General features: G+C 34.0%; 2 protein-coding genes across 3 annotated transcripts in view; both read right to left on the bottom strand.

Annotated features, from left to right (window-relative positions):
• The window catches only part of LOC127876013 (deleted in malignant brain tumors 1 protein-like), a 76,114-nt gene that overhangs the window by 5,424 nt on the left and 47,913 nt on the right, over positions 1-22,777 (bottom strand). The gene's annotated exons all lie outside the window — the stretch shown is intronic.
• Positions 1-22,777, bottom strand: part of LOC127876015 (deleted in malignant brain tumors 1 protein-like) — a 48,113-nt gene that overhangs the window by 21,306 nt on the left and 4,030 nt on the right. Inside the window, exons 5-12 of the mRNA XM_052420841.1 lie at positions 12,674-12,766; positions 11,524-11,674; positions 11,085-11,251; positions 7,930-8,019; positions 7,253-7,478; positions 3,082-3,206; positions 1,148-1,301; positions 430-587 (exon numbers count right to left, since the gene is read on the bottom strand). Of these exons, the coding sequence (XP_052276801.1) occupies positions 430-587; positions 1,148-1,301; positions 3,082-3,206; positions 7,253-7,478; positions 7,930-8,019; positions 11,085-11,251; positions 11,524-11,674; positions 12,674-12,766 (1,164 nt within the window). The remainder of the gene's footprint in view (positions 1-429; positions 588-1,147; positions 1,302-3,081; positions 3,207-7,252; positions 7,479-7,929; positions 8,020-11,084; positions 11,252-11,523; positions 11,675-12,673; positions 12,767-22,777) is intronic.

The following is a 22,777-nucleotide window of genomic DNA, read 5'->3' as shown; positions in this document are numbered from 1 at the left end:
ACAGAGAGACACAGAGAGAGACACAGAGAGACACAGAGAGAGACACACAGATAGAGACACACAGAGAGACACAGAGGGAGACACAGGCAGAGACACAGACAGAGAGAGAGACAGAGAGAGACAAAGAGAGAGACACAGAGAGAGAAAGACCCACAGAGAGAGAGACACAGAGATACAAAGACAGACAGACAGAGAGCTCAGTCCCTTTTATTCACGGATATCATCATTTTTTTAAATTCTAGTTTATCGACATTACTACATTTTGGATAACCTCGTTCCTCCAAATTAATATTACTTTACTTGCATCTTGACAGCTTGTTCGAGTATCAATTTTTAACACCTATATATTCACATATATATTGTTTGTATGTTTTTAGTTTCACCCAAAATGTTTAATGTACAATAAATATAAGTGCACCTGATGCCTACCGTTGCAAATAACGCCCACATCTTCAGTGTGTCCACAGTTGTGGGACCCCCACCCGTTAGAACCACAGTCGTTGAGAGAATACTCGTTCCCGACACATCGTAAATCATCCAGCCATATTTGACCCGTTCCTGAACCCGGTGTGTAATACCGACCATATCTTGAAAAGAAATTTAAAAAAAAGACACACGCTAGGAAATGTACACATTGAATTGCTTGATACAAATCGTTAAAGGCGTTCAGTAATTTTGTGACCAAATTTATACACTTCGTTAATTAAGTAACTTAAGCAGTTCCATATTTCTGACGCATATAATACTATAACGTACTCCATTATTTATTTCTTAACATTTAACATTTGTTTTCATAAATTTTATTGGATAAGATGCTGCATTACTTTGTCTTTACGAAGTACACATGTATTATTTGATGTGCTGAATAAACAGTTACCACGAAACTTACTCCAGAGAACATTTTCAGGAAACAAGTCTCCAGTCTTTCATTTAGATAAATGGTGAATCGAATGACCAATACATAAAACACTATCGTAATGTTATTTAATTTTCGGTTTATTGGATCGGAACGATTTAATCGTGTTTAAGAAATAGCATTATCCGATCGATTGAAAACGATACCAAAAGTATTAATATTAGATCATAGCTGTACACGACACAGTTACAACGATGCCAAATATTTGAAATTCAAATTAGTTTTTTGTACCCCTGTCCTTGGAACAGCCCCAGCATTCGACACACTACAACGACTTCTTCGTAACCAAAATCATCATCACACACTGTGCCCCATTGACCGTTGTGAAAAACCTCCACCCGACCAGTATAATTGTCCGGACCGTCCACCAGTCTGACGTTGTTGGCTAAAAAAGATTCAACGACATCATTACATCGTGTAATATAATGATTAATGTTTTCAAAACTTTATCAACACGCACTAATATTTAAATACCGATATGTAATTATTTAAAATAACATCTTCAATCATTTTAAAGTTACGAACATTTACTACACTCATAAACATTTATTGAAACATAATCATTAACTTTCAATCGGCGTGTTTGAGAAGAATATAAATCTTTATAAATATGCCGTAAGAGATGTTAAGCGTAGATAACATGCCGTATAAATATAACATAATTGTCTTATAAAAACCTCAAAATCACTATAAAGAACAAAATTGATGGGACATTTTTTTAGAATAACATTGAAGATGCACAAACACCTTATACAGGTATTGTTAAAATGTTGTTGTATAGTAAATGAACAAGAGTTTGATCAAATTAAAAACAGCATTTGACTACCGGGTTAATTTTGTCATCATCCTAGAATAAGTACTTTTTTATTGTTCAAATATCTACGTAACCATAACAACCAACATTTTGGTCGGACGAAAATACTGAAATAATATGGTCGTCTATCTGCATTCCGAGTTTTATTAACCTAGCTTAATTACTATATAAGTTGTCGCAGGTTTAAGATTTTAGTTTTCACTATTTCACTACTTCTATAACGATAGCAACAACAATTTTGGGAGGGGGGGGGCAAACAAAAATAAAAAGTATGCTTAAAACACATGTTGCTCTCTATCCGTATATATAGGATTACCAACCTAGCTTAAGTATTTGCTAAGTTATAGTAGGGTCCAGAATTTTTTCGACAATATTCACTTATTCTGTAACACCAGCAACGCATTTTTACCGGACGTTAAACTGGATAACGTGCATTTTCCTGATCTGACATTCTATTAACATACCGATTTTTATCAACCTGGCAAACGAAATTTACGAGTTATTATGCGATCCATAATTGTCAGACACTTTTCACGTATTTATGTAATAAAACCAGCCACAATCTTTGTCTGACGATATTTTACTGTCATTGATATTATAAACAGACAAAATCCGCCTCAAAACTGACCGCCGCCCATATAGATTGCGTCATTGATAGAAAATCGTGTGTTCGTTGACTTCATAATATGGGTGTGTATATACAATGTATCAATTATTGTCCCCTACCGGTTTCACCGGAGGGGACCTATGGCTTGCGCTCCGTGCGTCTGTGAGTCTGTCTGTCTGTCTGTCACACTTTTCTGGATCCTTCGATAACTTTAAAAGTTCTTTATATTTTTTCATGAAACTTGAAACATGGATAGATGGCAATATGGACATTATGCATGTCATTTCATTTTGTTACTACGTCAAAAAGTCTGGTTGCTATGGCAACAAATAGACTAGAAATACTGTTGAAAATGGTGGTTTACTGGATCCTGCGATAACTTTAAAAGTTCATACTTTTTTCATGAAACTTGCAACATGGATAGATGGCAATATGGACATTATGCACGTCATTTCATTTTGTTCCTACGTCAAAAATTGTGGTTGCTATGTCAACCAAACAAATATAATTCTGAAAATGATGGAATTTCTGACAGTTGTGGAGCCGGTAGGGGACCATATTGCTTGACAATAGCCTTGTTTTATATGTCATTTAAAATAAATGCCATATTTCAATCACAAGAAATGTGATCTTTTTCTTTTTATGACACACAAGTTCGACAGATCGCAAGACATTTCCCGAGGACAATACGTTAATACAATAACTGACAAATCGTTTTTTAAGAAGAATCATCGATGCTCTTACCGTTTTGTCGAACTACCGTATAGTTTGCTTCAAAACCGCCAAAAGTGTCAGATCCGTCAGTGTGAAAATGGGCACTCAGGCTATTACCCGTCGAGCAAAGATAGGTATCATTGTTTCCCATCAACCTTCAAACATGAAAGTCAGTCGACAACCAATACATCGATCAGTCAATTAGCAATTATATAAATAATTTAAAAATAAGCAAGTTAACTTGTTACAATAATGAAACGTCAAACAAAGAATGAAACATGGTAAGAGGGTTGCATACAGAGCTCTAGATAAGAGGCGTATCTGCGTATTTACGTATTGAAAAAATAAAAAAACGCATTAAAAATCGGTCCAGTACGTAACAAAACGCTTTACAAATCTTGGTACGTATTTTAAATCGATTAAAGTGCGTAACCGGTTTAACAATAATCCAGTTAAGTTTTTAGTGTAAGGTAACCTTTGAATCAAAAGTAAGTCAATCAAAATAAGTTTGTAATAAAAATGGCGGCCCATCATGTTTGTGGAACGAAAAGGGACGTTTTAAGCAACTTGCGGGAAGATTTTTTAAAGAAAGTCTGTTCATATCGTCTTTTTAAATATATTCTGTTTGCATTTGAAAATATAAATAACAAATAATAATACTATTTCTAGATTAAACACGCCTTTTACTTTTTCCGTTTTCTATGGAAATGGAAAATACCCCTAAATATTCCTAACCCTTTATGGCTGAAACAAAGGAGTAAAATACGCATTGCCAATAATATCAGGGGGTGAAATACCCTTTAGACTAAATCCTTATCTGGGGCTCTGGTTGCATATTTTAGTTTTACCCCAACGTCTCAGGCACAAAACCGTTTTTAAATGTCATAGAATTCAACACTGATTTCCATTTACTCAAACACACGATATTATATAAATAAGTATTGTAGAAGTGTTTGTTTTATTCAAGTCAACGAAAAACCACCGTATGCTTTTTCGATTACGTGGATAATTGAATGTTTTTAGCACATATTCGTTAGTTTTTGTCTGTGAAGATTCATTTATTATCAAACCATGTTCCATAAGGTACAGGATTATCTGCTTGAATACAATCATGGAATCACGCTGGTAATGCGGATACTTTGATAACCGATGGCACTTCGATAACAGAGAAAAACAAAAGCCACGCGCGAGAGGTAAGTTCCTCAGTTAAAAAAAAAACATAAGTGTTTTAGACAAGGCACATGTTCGAGTTGATAAATGGTGTATCCTTTTCTATTGGGAAGGAGAAAATCACGGAAGAATGGTAGATTTTTGCCCCCAAAAATAGAAAATTCGGTCAGAATACAGCATGAACTGGATGAACAGTAAACATTTCAACAAATAAAACTACCTAGAAACATTGCAAGAAATTGTTTGATATACCAGCATTTAGAGTAACACCGTGCTTCAAATACTGAAATTTTGATAGTATTCAATGAAATATAAACGAAGATAAAGCATGTTTTAAAGGGGCCTTTTCACAGATTTTGGCATTTTTTAACTTATTCATTAAATGCTTTATATCGATAAATGTAAACATTGGATCGTAAAAGCTCCAGTAAAAAATCAAGAATAAAATTAAAAAAAGGAAAAGAACATTGCCCGGACCAGGTTTCGAACCAGTGACCCCTGGAGTCCTGCCAGAGTCCTGAAGTAAAAACGCTTTAGCCTACTGAGCTATTCCGCCAAGTACACATAGTTGACGTATTTTATACCTTATATAAGCAATCTTCGTAGTTTCACAAAATTTAACGACAAAAACAGAACTCTCCAAATTATTCAATCGTTTCGCGTTGCAACGCTTTATAATTTTTAGGTTTTAAAATCGTCAAAAGATGCATATAATGGCTATATTAGACCATGGTAAATGTTCAGTATTACTGTTTCCTCACAAATATCATAACTAAAACGAAAATTTGCGAATCTGAAACAACTTTTTTCAATTTTGTCAATTTACCAAAGCGTGAAAAGATCCCTTTAATAGGTGGTATTCATGAAGTTGCAGACACTTTGATTTCCGATAAAGGAAACTTCGGATAACAGAGACTTTCAACAAATTGGCCACTCTGATAAATGAGTTTTATCTTCTACCTCAAATGCCTTTATGTATATAATGGCTTTTCTTACCAAACATTTTGAAGAACGAATCAATGTGCATAGTCCAGCGACACATTAGGAATCTATGCATAACTACTTAATTACAAACACAAGTGAAATATAAACAATAGCGTTGATCGTTTTTAAATAATATGAAAATGCTTATTTCTGAAAAAATATATTTCAAGTGACGACTGGAAATAACTGTCTACATAATGAACTTGTTTTGAGTGGTAACTTGATATTCAGAGAGATCAAAATACAACGGATCATGTTGATCAACACGATCGTGTTTAATTCTACTTATAGCAGGGCTCTAGATAACGGGAGCGAAGGGTTTTTTAAGGGGCAATGCGTAGCCACAAAATTAATCAGAGAATGGAGTGATGTTTCATTACATGCTATCTTAAATAAAAGCAAATTGCCTTAGTACCTTCATTAGGACATAATTGCACATGCTTTAGATAGACCGTTTCGCTACAAAGACCGTTAGTTAAACATGTTTAAGCTAGTGTACAATGCGAAGATCCGGCGGTTGGATGACTCGAAAACTGGAAAATATATGGTCATATAGACTGTACTCATCAGACATATCGAATGTGTTTCACATTTATCTTTCACATTTATACAAAATCATATTCCAAAGGGATAAGAACATATTTCAGTAATTCGTTTATAATTTATGTCAGTACATACATTTTTATTCCAAAGCGAATTCTGAATTTCTGATGCACTAAACGAGTGTGTTATATGTGGTAAAAAGTGTCGAGTAATCGGGAATAGAAGTGCCATTGTCACTGAGATGATCGGTAAAAGAAGTGTCAATGAAAATTTGGCATCCGACTCTTTAAACATTTGAATTTCCTCAAATACGTTACGAAACTAAAATGTAACATGGTGTAACATAAATGGACATATTGATTTTTTATTTTGAATAGTAAGCACGTTTTTGATTTATTTCTAAGTATTTTGATTTTGTAGTAATATGTTTAGATCATCCGATTCATGCTGATTATCGATGGAATTTTATCTTTTTCATACATTCCACCGTTTTTCTTTGAGTTTCTCTCTTCGCAATACGAAGTGCTATACCATTAATCGACCAAACAATGTTCCATGTCAGAAAACCAAATGAACAGAACATAAATGCAAATAAGCTGAAGAACTATTCTCTTGCGCGTGGCTTTTGTTGTACTCTGTTATCAAAGTGCCATCTGTTATCAAAGTGTCCGCATACCCGGCATGTGTGCAAATACCAAATAACAACAACAACCAATTGATCTTACTACTTTTATAAAATTTACATTTTACTTATATTATGTATTTTTGGTCATGTATGCGTTTTATACAAATGTATTGTTTACTTTTCGCTTATATAAGACTAAACGTTTGCTATTGTAATCTTATATTGGTAATTTCAAATAGTTTTATAACATGAGAAAATTAACAGGTTTAATGCAAAGTAAGTGTTTGTACGTATACGTTCAAATATACATGTGTAGTAGTGTAAATACAAATTAAAACATGCATGTGAACTTATGCTTTTATTTCATTTAATTAAGCAATGTATTTGTTAATATTGTTCCACACGAAATTTTGCCCTCCTGTGCCTAAATGACCAGTTTAGGTCCGAAAGACGCGATAAATGGCATCAAGAATTTGTGGAACGGTCACTATTTACTTACATGGACAGAATATGGACAGAACTTGCTTAATATTCACTAACAACGTCACCACCCGAATGTCACAACGAAAATTTAAAATTTACGGCAGCGCTTTATTGTTATTCGATGTTTTCGCTGGCAACTGTTTGAAACTAAAAAAAAGTATCTTTTATGAATTTTAATTTATAATTATTTGATATTTTTAAGCATTTGAATTCAGTCCATTTAGAATGAGGCTCTGCTTCTACTCGTATTTTTTAATTGGCACTGTTTGTAATTACAAACAATTTTTTTATTAAACTCGTCAAAGCAATTTGTGAGTAAGCTTTCTAACAGCTTGTTTATAAACACAATCCCTGATCTCTCACAATAACCTGTATTACTAGTAGTACAACGAATACCTTAAAAGTCGATCGCTTTTTGTTGTGTTTTCTCCATCGTGAATATCTAAATAATCACAGCATGCTTCGGTCTTAAAGTTTGAAAATTCTAGGCAAATTATATGACCGACCGGAGCTCTGACATAATAATAGCAGTCCTCGTTATTTCCATAGTTAGACGGGTAGTTTGGACTTCCGAAGTGACCACTTGTTTCGTAGAAATACCCTCCACACTGGGAAGAGGACGCTTACGTGAAAGAAAGAATGTTTGGCGTTTAATATTTAAGTACTTCATTTACGTATCTAATGAATTTCTTGATATCTGGAAATGTGTTTAAAATCGTTTCGTTAAAATTTAACCTCAGAGTCCTTACATATCTTAAAAATAAATATCAACGTTAGCTATATAAATGTGTTGAGTAGTTTTTTTCGAATGCAAGATATTTTATGAATGAAGTAAAAGTGGTTTGTATGTTTGTTTTGCGATTGCAACTTATGGTTGGTATAGACGTAATAGTATAGCCTCCTGAAATACAGAAAAAACTAAGAATATTTGTATTAGACGTTTACAGACGTTTTAATTAAATCAATATGCCTAACCAGTATAGTTTTATATCTCAGTTAAAAACGGTTACGAATAAAAACTCAACACAACTAAGCATACAGAAAAGTATATATATATATATATATGTATCTACCTGTAGAAGTCTGCCATAAAGGCATGCGTGTCGTCAACCAAGGAAACCAAGTGGTGTAATACGTCACTGTCGTCGTCTCGTAACTGTATGCTTTAATTACGGTAAACAAGCCAAACGTAACTAGAATTGGCGCGGCAGAGGCCGACGCGTATCCCCACGCCTCAAGCTACCATGTGTTTAAGTTACAAGGTTCTAGTGATAATAGTGAAGGAGGAGATAGTGGCCAGGACGGACGAAAAGGCAATTTGGGTGGGTGTGGCCTATGTGGGCGGGGCCCTGGGGTGGGTAATGTGAATTGGATTTTTATTACGCTGAGATAGATAGGGATCTTTGCTGGCTTAGATTTTATTTAGGCTGAAATAGCTCAGGATCTTGACCACCAAACTGGCTTGGATTTTAAAAAGGCTGACTCGCTTGGGCGTTGACCACACAACTGGCTTAGATTTAATTATGCTGAAAAAGCTCGGTATCTTGACCACCATTCTGGCTTGGATTTTAATGATGATGAAATAGCTTGGGATCTTGATCACCAAACTGGCCTGTATTTTGAAAATGCTGAAATAGCCCGGGGTCTTCGCCGCCAAAATGGCATGGGTTTTAATAATACTGAAATAGCTTGGGATGTTGACCACCAAACTGGCTTGGATTTAAAGAATGCTGAAATAGTCTGGGGTCTAGGCCGCCAATCTGGCTTGGATTTTAATTATGCTGAAATAGCTCGGGGTCTTGACCACCAAACTGGCTTTGATTTAAATTATTCTGAAACAGCTTGGGGTCTTGGCCGCCAATCTGGCTTGGATTTTAATTATGCTGAAATAGCTCGGGGTCTTGACCACCAATCTGGCTTGGATTTTAATTATGCCGGAATAGCTCAGGGTTTTGAGATTCAATATGGCTTGGGTTTTAATTATGCTAAAATATCTTGGGATCTTGACCACCAAATTGGCTTGGATTTTAATTATGCTGAAATAGCTTGTGGTATTGACAGTCAATCTGGCTTGGATTTTCATTATGCTGAAAAAGCTCGGGGTGTTGACCGCCAATCTGGCTTGGATTTTTATATGTGCCGAAATTGCTCAGGATCTTGACCACCAAACTGGCTTGGATTTAAATTATGCTAAAATCGCTAGGGGTCTTAACCGCCAATCTGGTTTGATTTGCTGAAATAGCTCTGAATCTTGACCACTGAACTGACATGGATTTTAATTATGCTGAAACAGCTCTGGATCTTGCCCGCCAATCTGGCTTGGATTTAATTATGCTTAAATAGCTCAGGATCTTGACCACCAAACTGGCTTGGATTTTAATAATACTGAAATAGCTTGGAGACTTGACCACAAAATGACTTAGATTTAAATGATGCTGAAATAGACTGGGGTCTTGACCGCCAACATGGCTTGGGTTTTAATAATTCTGAAACAGCTTGGGATCTTGACCACCAAACTGGCTTGGATTTAAATTATGCTGAAATAGCTTTGGGTCTTGGCCCTCAATCTGGCTTGGATTTTAATTATGCTGAAATAGCTTGGGGTCTTGACCACCAATATGGCTTGGATTTTAATTATGCCGAAAAAGCTCGGGGTCTTGACATCCAAAATGGCTTGGGTTTCAATAATGCTGAAATAGATTGGGATCTTGACCACCTAACTGGCTTGGATTTTAATTATGCTGAAATAGCTTGGGGTCTTGACTGCCAATCTGGATTGGATTTTAATTATGAATTAACTCGGGGTCTTGACCGCCAATCTGGCTTTGATTTTAATTATGTTGAAATAGCTAGGGATCGTTACCATGAGATATTCAGTATTAATTTGGGGAATAAATGAAGAAGTTATGTTAAAACACAATTTTGGGTGGGCGTGGTCTATGTGGGCGGGGCGCCCCAGGGTTGGTGATGCATTTGGGCCATGTATGGTTGAGATTGACCGTATTGTCATAAGAGATGTTCAGTATCATTTGAAGTAAATCGGTGTAGAAATGAAGAAGTTAATGTAAAATAACATAAAAAATTAGTGACAATCTCTGACCCGGCCCCACCCCAGTCCCCCATAACTTTTGACCCAGGGGTCAGATCAAAATTCCAAATAGTACAGGGTCGCACATATGTTCATAGATACCATGTGTGTTAGTTTTAAAGTTCAAGTGCTTATAGTGGAGGAGGATATAGTGGCCAGGACGGACCGACAGACGGACGGAACAGACAGACGGCGGAGATAACCACAATATCCCCACGCTTTTCAAAAAGCGTGGGGATAATGAAACGGTAAAAATTTTCGCTCCATTAATAGTCGACTAGACCAAACGGTTTATGATGTTGGTATAGTTAACGCCATGGTATTGATTAATGATGTTTCAATGATATGAAACGAACATAAAATAGTTAAAAGTCATGCTTTAATAAGAGTGAAAGAAAACGAAATAAAACATATGACATAAACTCATAGTTAACATGATAAATGTATACAAGAAACCGTCGGAGACGGGTGATGCTCCCAAAAGGTGTTTTTTGTCACAATATTGCACTATATATTCAGATAAAAGGAAACGTCTTGAGGGCACAGTATTTGGGGGCACAATAATTTTTTATAGAAAATTTCAAAGGGCCATAACTCTGTGAAAAATCATCCGACCAGAACCTTCTGATAATATGCACATCTCCTCTTGGTAGTGAAGCTTCCCATAAAGTTTCATTGAATTCCGGTCATTAGTTGCTGAGAAATAGCCCGGACAAGAATTGCAATATATGTACATATAATGGAAAATTTCAAAGGGCCATAACTATGTGAAAAATCATCCGACCAGAACCCGCTGATAATATGCACATCTCCTCTTGGTAGTGAAGCTTCCCATAAAGTTTCATTGAATTCCGGTCATTAGTTGCTGAGAAATAGCCCGGACAAAAATTGTGCACGGACGGACGGACGGACGGAAGGACGGACGGACACACGGACACACAGACGGACAGACGAAGCGGCGACTATATGCTCTCCCAAAAAATTTTTGGGGGAGCATAAAAATGTTTATCATGCTTCCTTTAATGTTTGTAAACGAGAGAAGTAAAAATCGAAAACAAAACCCAAATAAGTATGCCTCAATAATAGTAAACGAAAACCAGAATTTATCCTGAAAATAATCTTCAGGAGATAGTATGTTACCATAACAGTCCACCCCTGCATCCTCCGAGTGATCACACTTGTGCAAGCCCCATTGCCAATGACTGCACTGGCTGATACTGGATTCATACCCAGCACAATCGAGAAGGCTCAACCAGATCTGACCGGTTCCTTGCCCATAATGCGCTCTGCCGTAAGCCTGCCCGTAACTTTAGCAACAGATTATTGGCTTTAAACGTACGTTACAACTCAGAATAGTAGACAGTAAATAAATACACAGAACGTGTGCCTCGAATACTTGCTGTTCATGTGTAAGCTAGATAGCAATAAGTTAAATTTCCTTTTACTTTCCTTTTAATAGCATATGAAGCTGATATATTTCACCTTAACTGTCTGTTTCTAAAACATGTCGGTTTCCTCTTATCACTTACTGTTCTACAAACAAACAAGAAGTAAACTATTCTAACGAATTTTACTTTACCTAGATCCCCGGTAAAGACCGAGCTGTCTGCAAATCACGTTGGCATCGTTATGGTCAAAGTTGTCATCACAAATGGTTCCCCATTGCCCGTTATGGTAGACCTCCACACGTCCACTGTAATGGTTGGGACCGTTCACAAGCCGCACTGGATCTGTGGTAATGATTAATTATAACAACATACGTCATAAAGCAAACTTTAGTTTGGTTCATGTAACATCATTTGAGCAAAGGTACATACCTGTATTTTTCTTTTGAACATTTCTCATTATTAACAGACATAAAAATCTTAAAAATTTCATTTGGCGAATTCCTTTGATCTCATTTCTCCTGTTTTTTGGTTGTAAAATATCTAAATAATAATGCAAAGCGTAGTACCATTATGAGATATATTCGATATTGGCATTAATAACTACACATACTGAAAATAATAGGTTAGTGCAAAATACAGATAAGGTTATTCAGCGAGACTTCGAAAACCTGAACCTTGGCGAGTGGCTCATGTTTGCGTTCCGAGTGTTGTTTATCCTTAAACTTACGGTATATTATTTTGAAAGCAATCGAATAAAAATTGAATAATTCTACAGAAAAACACACACGATCTCAACATAGTGCAAAGGCATGCACATAAACAACAGTTTATTCGCTTATTACAGATAAATATCATAAAATATTTACGGTATAATTAAATAATCAATTTTAGTTAAACGTATATTAATGACTATGTAAGACCAACAATACGATGTAATTTGTATCCACTTTTATCTAAAAAAAACATAGGGTATGGAGGTCAGCTTAAACTTGTTATCTTGTTTTTGGTGCTTTCAAACGCAGTATGAAATGGCGTGCAGAATTCTCTTTTTTGCATTCTTTGTTTACTTAATTTTATTAAATGCAACGTTAATGTATTGAATATTTTTATTCGAATATTTTACAAATTAGCGCAGGCTTAGCTGTTCTTTAAGCGTACATGATGGAAAAAAGCAAAAATAGTCGTAAATTCGACTTTGAATACCGACAAAAAAAGTTTACGGTTGACACAAACAAATTGTTGTACGAGTAAGCGGAAATAAACAAGTTTTTTTTTGACATCGCATTGTTTAAACAAATGCACAACTCGATAATGTCATGTTTTTTTTAAGTATTGTATTACCATGTATGTAAGACGTTCCGGTGTGCTGATGAGTGGTTAATTCTGCTCTGTATGATTTGGTCGTGGTTCCAGAAACGGTGTAGCCCGAATAACCTACGAAGGCAATAACAATACTAAGTAGGTTGTAGTTTAAACATGTTTTAAAGATCCGTTTTTTTAAACAATGAGAACCTCTAACACGTTTAAAACATGTATCTATTTTCAACCTTTTTGCTCATCTGACTCTCGAATAGAGCACTATTACAGCAACATTAAATACAGTTTACTTTGCGGTTGCCAGATCGACTTTGCAAATGTTTCTACGAAAATTTAAATGCTTGCTCTGGAAAAATATGTACGTTGCTGTTCATAGGTGTATGATTTTTATCATTTTCGTCAATTTGTCAAATAATTTCTAATGGACAATAATTGTTTCTCAATAACTCAGAGCTTTGAATATTGCAGAGTTGTAATATTTGAAAAAATGTATATGTTCTTATCTCATTGATATTGTACATTTTTTTAAATTGTAAAACAACATACAGAAATAAAAACGCCAACGAATAAATTAGTGTTATATAATATGCCTGTTTTTGTCTGTCAATACGCTAACTTTTGATCATCAGAATATGCCTAATTTCATATTGTAAATAAACGCAATATTTTCACACTGTATTTGTTTTGTATTACCTCAAATAAACATTGTTTTAGCAAAAACATTGTACAACAAAATAAATACCTGTCAAGGACAGCACGAAAAGATCCGACACAAGTAAGTAAACACGACCCATCATCACCAAATACGGTTTGATTACAGTTTGATTAAACAACTGACGCACAGGGTGTATCGCTTGTCCATGGTTTGATTAAAGCGAGATTATACGATTTTTTTTATGTGTTAAATTGTAATATATTGATAAAATATCTTACAATAACACAAAATAGGCAAGAAAAAATATATATTGAAGACGAATTTCTAAAAATGCAGCAAAGACAAATTAGCGCCCCGAGCCGATTGTGACCAAGATATTTGGTACATATTTTCCTACAATAACCGAAACATTCGTCTTTTCAGTGTTCGTGTGTCGTATGAGAAGATATCGTTGCAGGAATTTAAAATGAACCGTTAAACTAAATTTAAATTCACATCGTACATGCATGATTTACATGCTGGCGAATTCGACTGTACATTCATTTTCGATTTCAGAATAAATATCTGGCTTATTTCGCATTTTTCGACACATGTATTTCTTAACTTTTATTTTAATTTATATTGATATATATGTTTAATAAGTTTTTTACACATTTTATATCAATAAATAAATATTTGACAAAATCGTATAATCTCGCTTTAAACAACTGACGCACAGGGTGTATCGCTTGTCCATGAGATACACAATCTCTTTATCATAAAATTCAAACAGCGTATTGCAACATACGAAATGCTTTACTGGTAACAAGCGGAAACCCATCCACAACATTCTGTTGCTTGTAACACGTGTTATGTATTTGCTATATAATATATGCAATTGGATGGCTCTTTTAAGAAAAGAGGCTAAATTTTTAAACATATTTTGTATGCAATAAAAATCACATAAACTCAAATAATATTAAGACGTGTATTATAGCAAGATATGCACAATTGAAACATTAATTACAAGTTTATATCGTGCAAGTGATTATTTCGGGGATTACGTATCAAAAGCGTGTTTTGTTTCAAAACGATTTTTGTAGTTATTATAACCGTAATTAGTTGTCAAACGACACCACCTTAACCTTTCGGAAAGGGGCATCAAATAAATAACTTTATAGTTTGTGGCAGAAAGATTTCTTTTATTTCATGCACGTTATGTGATTAGAAGAAATTCTATATTTCACACATAAACATTCCCGTTTATATGCTGAAGTGTTTTTAACGTTCTCAATTCTCTTAACTAGTAATAATCCTATATGGGTATGTTAAAGGGAAGCAATAAATAGATAATCATTATATATTATATGTGCTGTATACTTGCAAATCTGGTATGCAAGAGTTACACGTGTATTTGTCCCTGGTCACTTTCAGAATAGTCATCAATGTTTATTTATTATTTCACATATATTGATACATTATAGGCTTGCATCTAATTTTAGTAAGGTTTGATGTTAATTCTGTCTCTGATAATTAAAATAAAAAGCTTTCCAATGGGGTTGCATTGTCAATATTTTGATACACTGAATGTTTTATGTTGTTCACTATTGCAATCGGGAAGGTATGTTCAATTAATCTTTACAGCATTACTATATTTTAATATAAATGCTACGAGTATAGGTTATATGAGACAATTTGTTTTTCCTTTTGACATAAATTATACTTCTGTTGCTTTAAAAAGTTTCCAAAAATGCTTTTCCTGATTTATTTTTACAGATGGTCAAGATAAAATCGTGTGTTTAACATAAGGATAAAATGTTATCAAGTAAATTGAACATTGTATTGTCACGCAGTTGATAATGGCTGATTTCAACCGGGTGAGTTATACCCATTGAAATAATAAATACATGAGTGATAAACATAATATAATACAAGTGAACTAATGACGACATATCCATTTAAAATTGAAATTTAAACGCAACCGATAGCTGTTTTCAGACAAATATTATTTTCTGACTACTACACCAGTTGTTAGGTTAGTGTAAATGAAACAAACCAATACATAACGAAATGTTTATTTTATTTGGCGATAAAAGCTGAAAACAAGTATTATAAATACGATAATATTTATCGCACTCAAATATAAGTTAACCGTAACCAAACATTAGTAAATGTCAATGGAACATGTAATCATGGTATATGTAGGTAAAAAAATACTTATTGCAACACATTTCGACCTAGTTTTATTTAATGGTAACCCAGTTCCTTATTCGACTTGAATAAGACATGAGGAGTTGGTTAATTATTTCTTATTCAAATATTAATACGGAACTGTTATCTTTCAGGTGCCAGTTGCTTATTCGATATAAATAAGGAATAAGTAACCAGATCCGTATTCCTTATTCAAACCGAATTATTGACTGGGTTATCATTAAATAAAACTATGTAAAAATATATTGCAATCAATATTTTTAATTATGAACTTACATATACCATGATTTTCATTGACATTTAGTTCTCTTTGGTTAATTTTTATATTTATGTTTGAGTAAGACAATACAATATCCTTATTATCGTCTCCATAATACTTATTTTCAGCGTTTACTGTTAAATAGATTATTCCATAAAAATGTGAAAGAATACGTCCATATAACATAATCAAGCTTCAATAATATACACAACATCTGACAAATAACACATCCGAAAGTAAGCGTCCGAAAAATTTGCTTCTGAATAAGGAACTACTTACGTATAACAATTCCTTATTAATTGGCCATAATTTCGGATACTCAAATTCGGATCATTCTCCAATGCTTGAAATTTGGTATTATTGGCCAGGTTAAATGTAAGATGTGTTATTTATTTCTTTGACACAATTCTTGAAGTCTTATCTGACCCTTACCTCTCGCCTAGGCCTTATGATAGCTGAATACTAAGCATCTTTTAGATGTCTAATTCCGTTATAATACGAAAACAGTTACGAAGGGATATGTCTAAGGATCCAAAGTGATTTCAACACGTTTCCATAAAAGCAAGACTACACTTGAGGCAGCGGTCCAGGTGCCTTAGTAGACTGGAAAGTTTCATCGAGATGCCTCGATAGTTTGTTTTATTTTATTAATGAAACACCTGCGCGCATACTAGCCGTGTTCTCGCTCATGCAGATCAACCTTACATCCGGCGACTTTCAACCTCGGCACACGATTATTGACCGTGGGATCTTCAAAACGGCGATGGTCTTGATGGTAAACAGTACTTTGCCGTTCGTAGCGTAACAGTTGCGCTCTGTATTCGTACTGAATGCCACAATTTCGGACAGCGTTGTCATCAATGCGACGTCACTGACGTCACCATAAAGGCGAGACTGCACTTGAAGCAGCGGCAAATGTGTCTCTAGAAGACTGTAAAGTTCTGTATTTCGTTTCTTTTTAAATTAAAAACAAAACTTACACTGCTGTTATTGAGTGGTTGAATTTCAGTATACATGTATTTTCTACATCCGTTTCCTCGCTCTAGGATGCCTACGTTACAGGCGCACGGTTGAAGTCGTTAGCATCGACAAATTAGGGCTGTTTTCTGATGGTCGATTGAGTATTGTGTGTTTTTAATAATAAAACATGTAATCAGCTCAATATTAGTTTTTTTTTCAGTAAAATGAAACCGCGATGTTGCACTTCACTGAAAAAATACTTATTTATTAAAAAAAGATCATGAGACATATAGAAAACTCTTACAAATGAGCGGGCTGTCCACTTTATCCCATTAAAAATGGTGATATATTTAAAAAGAGATCCTTTAAAATGTTGACTGGGTCGCGCTTCATTCTCCCAACACAGATCCGAAAAAGTCACGTGGTATAGGCACCGTGGATTGAGTATTGTGTGTTTAAATAATAAAACATGTAATGAGCTAAATATAAGGGTAAAATATTATCGAATGATTTGATTATAATCATAGTCTCCCGCAGTTTAAAATGGCTTATACAAATGCTGAAATAACTAAATTATGATTTCATCCGTTTAGTAATATCCGTGATAAACATTGTGTAATACATGCTTATCAAGTGAACTCATGATGGCAAATCCATTGAGTGGGACATTTTATGTGAAGAAAGTAAGCGTTTTTCAGAGATAGCAACAGGGCATATATTATTTTACTAATACACCCGTGGTTAGGTTTGAGTTAGAAACAGGACATTGTTGTTTTGATAAAATCGTTAACAAGAAAAAATGTTGCCTAAGCCTTGTTTTCAATTCACATTTCCAATTAAACTCGAACGTACGCCTACAGTAAAGCCTGCTTTCAATGAAATGTATTACGCTGAAACCTGTTATAGAGAGTGCGCCTTCGTACACTGGTTCCTCATGAACATTTAATTTTAAAGATTTTTCTACTAATACTGGTTTTCCCTCGCCTATTCTCAAGACTTCTTTTTTTTTAGTTTTATGAAAATAAATAATCCAATAAGCGCATATAAATTCAAAATATATGTGGTGAGCAACATATGTTTGATAAAGTATTATCTTACTATTTAAAATAAAGTGTATCATTCTTGAAAGATCGCTGTAAGGTACAAATAGATTTTGAGGATGGTCAAACGTATACAAGTGTAAATATGACTAACACTGAATAACGGCGCTAAACCAAACCAACAATAGCCTGTAAGACGTCGTCATAGCGCCACTTAAACCAACAAGAAAAAATAGATCCTGGTTTCATTGTCTATCTTTTTTGTCCATAAGCTTCCCAGTTTTCACTTCAACATTGACACAAAGCATAACAAACCTACTTCGTCCTGGCAACAAATTCCAATGCAGTGCCATAAAGTACTAGTTTCACTAAGGGTCGAAACTGGCCCTATGGAATTCATTAACAAAAAATATCTAAAAATAATTATTTAATGTGTGTAGTTTTAAAAAACATGTATTAAAACCGTCACAATATATATGGTATGGTTGCCATGGCAACACATTCACACATACCCATTTTTACATAATAACATAATAATGCTACATGTATCAATTATTTAAGTATTTTAAATAGCAATATTAAGAACTATACGCATAATTGTCAATACAATATAGCCTTAAAGTAATATTATGGGCATCTAACAGTTTATAGGTGTCTATCGCAACCGTTGTTTTCTTTTGGTGTTTCCGCTTCATATACACTTATATTTGTTTATGCAGAATCAACATACTAAAACAATATCCCAGAAAGAGAAAAGTAATGCATTCGAATATCAACCGTACTTTCGTTTGACAACTGATCATACATGTACGATGTGAACCTAAATTTAGTTTTAGTGCAGATTCGTTCTTACGACACAAAGACACAATTTTGTTTTACGGATCATTTCGGCTTAGAGGACTGGGTGGGTCACGTAAGAATATCGAATATAAAATATATTTTTATAAACAACTGGTAGCAAGATGAGTTGCAGATAATTTGTCAGTAACCACATTTTAAATAACTCTTTTGACCTGTTAATTCTTTTCAGCTCAATTCAACAGTGAAAAATGCCCATACTATCACTCTAAAGCGAGATTATACGATTTTGTCAAATATTAATGAATTTATAAAAAAAACGTATTATAAATATATTTCAATGTCAATTACAATAAAAGTTGAGAAGAACATGTGTCGAAAATTGCGAAATAAGCCAGATATTTAATTCTGAAATCGAAAAAGGCTGTACAGTCGAATTCGCCAGCATGTATATCATGCATGTACGATGTGAATCTAAACTTAGCTTAACGGTTCATTTTAAATTCCTGCAACGATATATATTCATACGACACACGAACACTAACTCTGGTCCTAATAAAAAGACGAATGCTTCGGTTATTGTAGGAAAATATGTATGTCACAATCGGCTCGGCGCGCTTATTTGTCTTTGCTGCATTTTATGAAATTCGTCTTCAATGTATATTTTTTCTTGCCTATTTTGTGTTATTGTAACATATTTTATCAATTTATTACACATTAACACATAAACAAAATCATATAATCTCGCTTTAACATGAAGCTTTGGCATACTGCCAAAAATCAATCGTGTTCCTATTGGTCAAAAGACGACGAACACAAAAAGTTCGTGTATTTATTGTATAAACGAATGTTAAACAACATAACAAAAGTATCAAATAATGCATTTCATTGCTTTTGATTTTTCCGAAAATATAGGGCCAAATAGGCACTATCGTGAACCTAGTCCTTTGTCACAAATTGAAAACTGATATCAAATTTAACACATAACTTGATAATAACAAATAGATGTTATCAACCATTCTTTACACACAACAAGTTATTGTCCTATTATGGCTGATTGATACTGTGGTGAATAATTATTTTCTTGTGAATATCGGTCATCATTTATCACTGGGAATCTTCTCCCTATTCATTCAGCTGAATTTTGTTTTCTTAAATGGCATGGTTTTCATCGTCAGGTGACACTTCAAATGCTGTGACGCTGGGAAAACCCCAAATATAGTTAGTTTTAGATTTGATCGAGAATGTAATCCGCCTCCCAGTTTCACTGAATGGGTCAAGTTTCCCACGGGTACTTCTTCCCCGCACCCCCAATTTTGTTTCGTACCCAGGATTTTTTGTACCAAATTTTTTTTTCGTACCTATATTTTTTTGGCATAATTTTTCCGTACCCAAAATTTTCGTACCCAAATTTATTTTCATACCCAAATTTTCGTACCCACATACACAATTGTGGTGATGTAAATAAATAAATCGTCACTCCAATACTGTCAGTACTTTTATTTCCCTTAATTTCGAGGTTTATAATTAATTATGAAATTTATGGCCTGTTCAGATAAAATTCAGATTAAATAACAATCATTTGCATATTTGAAACAAATATTACAACAAAATATGATGTTTGTAATGATAGCGGGTATTTCGTATCATAAAAGTGTTATGTTTCAAAATTATGTTTCAAGTAATACTATCGTAATTAGTTGTCGAACGACACCACCTTCACATCTATGAACCGGTAAACAAAGACAGTATTACTATTTTAGGGCAGATAGATTTACGAACGTTCTTTTACTTTATGCATGATACATAATAAGAAGAATATACAGAGCTCATTACCGTGTTTATGCCAAATTATTTTTATCTTACGTTGCCAATACTGTAAATATAACTTTTCACTATACAGACATGTTTATAGGTCGAAAAAAATTAACTTATTATTTAAATATATATTGTAATGTATACCGAGGCGAATCTGGAATGTCTACTAACACACATATGTGTTTGTGCGTTCCTGGTCTATTTCAGAATGATCATGATTGTTTATTTATTAGTTTACATATATTTGAATATTATTGGTTTGCGTCTTATTTAATTAAGATTTGATGTTAAAATTATTAATTATAAATAATATGCATAGCTTTTAAATTGTATGACATATTAATATAACGATTAGATTAAAGGATACGTTATATGAGACAATCCGTTTGTATTTTCAAATAAATTACACTTCTATTGCTTTAGACACTCTCCAAAAAATTTCCGATTTGTTCAGACAGTGGATAAAACATCGGGTGCATCAATTAGAATACATGTTATTTGCTTTAATATACGGATGAAATGTTATCAACTGAATTAAATATTGGATTGCCATTCAGTTGATAATGGCTGATAAAAATACTGAAATAAACTGATTGCTGATTTCAGCCTGGTTAGTGACCTTATGTATATGTTAGTGATAAACATATTATAATTCATGCTGATCAAGTGAACTAATGAAGACATTTGCATTGAATGTGACATTTTTAACGTAGCCGATAGCTGTTTTCAGAGACAGCAACAGGGCAAATATGATTTATTTAATAGTACACCCGTTGTTAGGTTTGAGTAAGAAACAGACCAATCGAGTAACGAAACGTTCAATAAAGCAATTAGCTAACGATCCATTCTTTCTTGAAAATATGATTGTACAGCTTGAAACACTAAGACAATTGTATTTATAAGCTCCACAATCGCATTGATTTAATACGTGATTGATTGCTATCTGTACCTGTGCATTTTTTATTTTACTTTTTTGTTGCTTGACGTGTTATGTTTGCCCGACATTTAAGATTGCAGGAAGTCGATTTTACCAGTACATGAACTTTAGGTCAATATTTGCTGTATCTATTTTTTTATTGATACCAATCAGTTTTAGGCTGCAGTTAGTCTTCCACTTTTTCAACAGTACCTGTACCTAAGGCCAATATTATTTGTACATATGAATTAATAAATAAATGGTTGCCTGATCCCTTCATTTTAATTTTACCTTACAGTTTAAGGCTGCAGCTAGTCTTTTTGACCAATGCCTAAATTGAATGCCTATATTTGTTTTATATATCTATTTGGTTGTCGTACGGTTGAAGGCCGCAGTGCAATAGTTTTACTACTAGTCAGTTTTTGTCACTCTAGTTGCAAATTTACGTTATGCAGTTGTTATTTAGCACGAAATGTTTCACCCGGGCTGACTTCATTTTTTCCTATGGTATCATTCATAGCAGAGTTAAACACTTTTATTCATTTTAACTGCCATATCAGATTATTAGGTCAGGGACTTTTCTGATCACCATCCTTTTTATCATTCACACACGCACATACAAGTTATGACAATCATTTTCAATTGTACTATTGTTTACTTTGCGTAATTTTTTTATGTTTTGATGGTTAAGACCTTAGTCATGCAATTGGTTTAATTGATTTTATATTACACCAACCCGTATTGTGAATATCTGGGAATCAGTTTATCTCTGGGAATCTTATCCGTTTCATTCAGCTGAATTGTGTTTTCTGATATAGCATGGTCATCATCGTCTATCAATGCTGTTGCCAGCCCCGGGCACAATTGTCTTTTGATACCATTGTTCTCGATTTTCAGATTACTTTCTTGCTCCTGGGTTACCTTAGTAATACGAACCAATCTCCTATTGGGAATAATTGTTGTTGAAGATGCCTTAGTCGGTTGATGAACGTTCTTTATATTCGAGGAAGCAATTGAAAATTATGCTCAAATTTGCATCTCATTTCTACATTTTAGACGGTACAGAAAATATATTACTGTTTTGTTTTGTTTATTTGAAATTCTGCAACGATATCTATTCATACGACACACGAACATTATCTCCGATCCTAATACAAAGACGAATGCTTCGGTTATTGTAGGAAAATATGTACGTCACTATCGGCTAGGGGCGCTAATTTGTCTTTGCTGCATTTTATGAAATTCGGCTTTAATGTATAATTTTTCTGGCCTATTTTGTGTTATTGTTACATATTTTATCAATATATTACAATTCAACACATATAAAAAATCGTATATACCCGCTTTAAATAAAGAGATGCGTTTGAAAATCATGCTCATTTTATTGGCTATCAACATTGTGTTTGGTAAATCTAGCGATAAATAATTAGAACCTTCCTCGTCATATAGGCAAGGTAAATATATTCACAGCAGATTGTAATGTGACAAAACG

Source organism: Dreissena polymorpha, chromosome 4 (assembly GCF_020536995.1).
Source record: "Dreissena polymorpha isolate Duluth1 chromosome 4, UMN_Dpol_1.0, whole genome shotgun sequence".
NCBI lineage: Eukaryota > Metazoa > Mollusca > Bivalvia > Myida > Dreissenidae > Dreissena > Dreissena polymorpha.
This window is presented reverse-complemented; position numbering and strand designations above follow the sequence as displayed.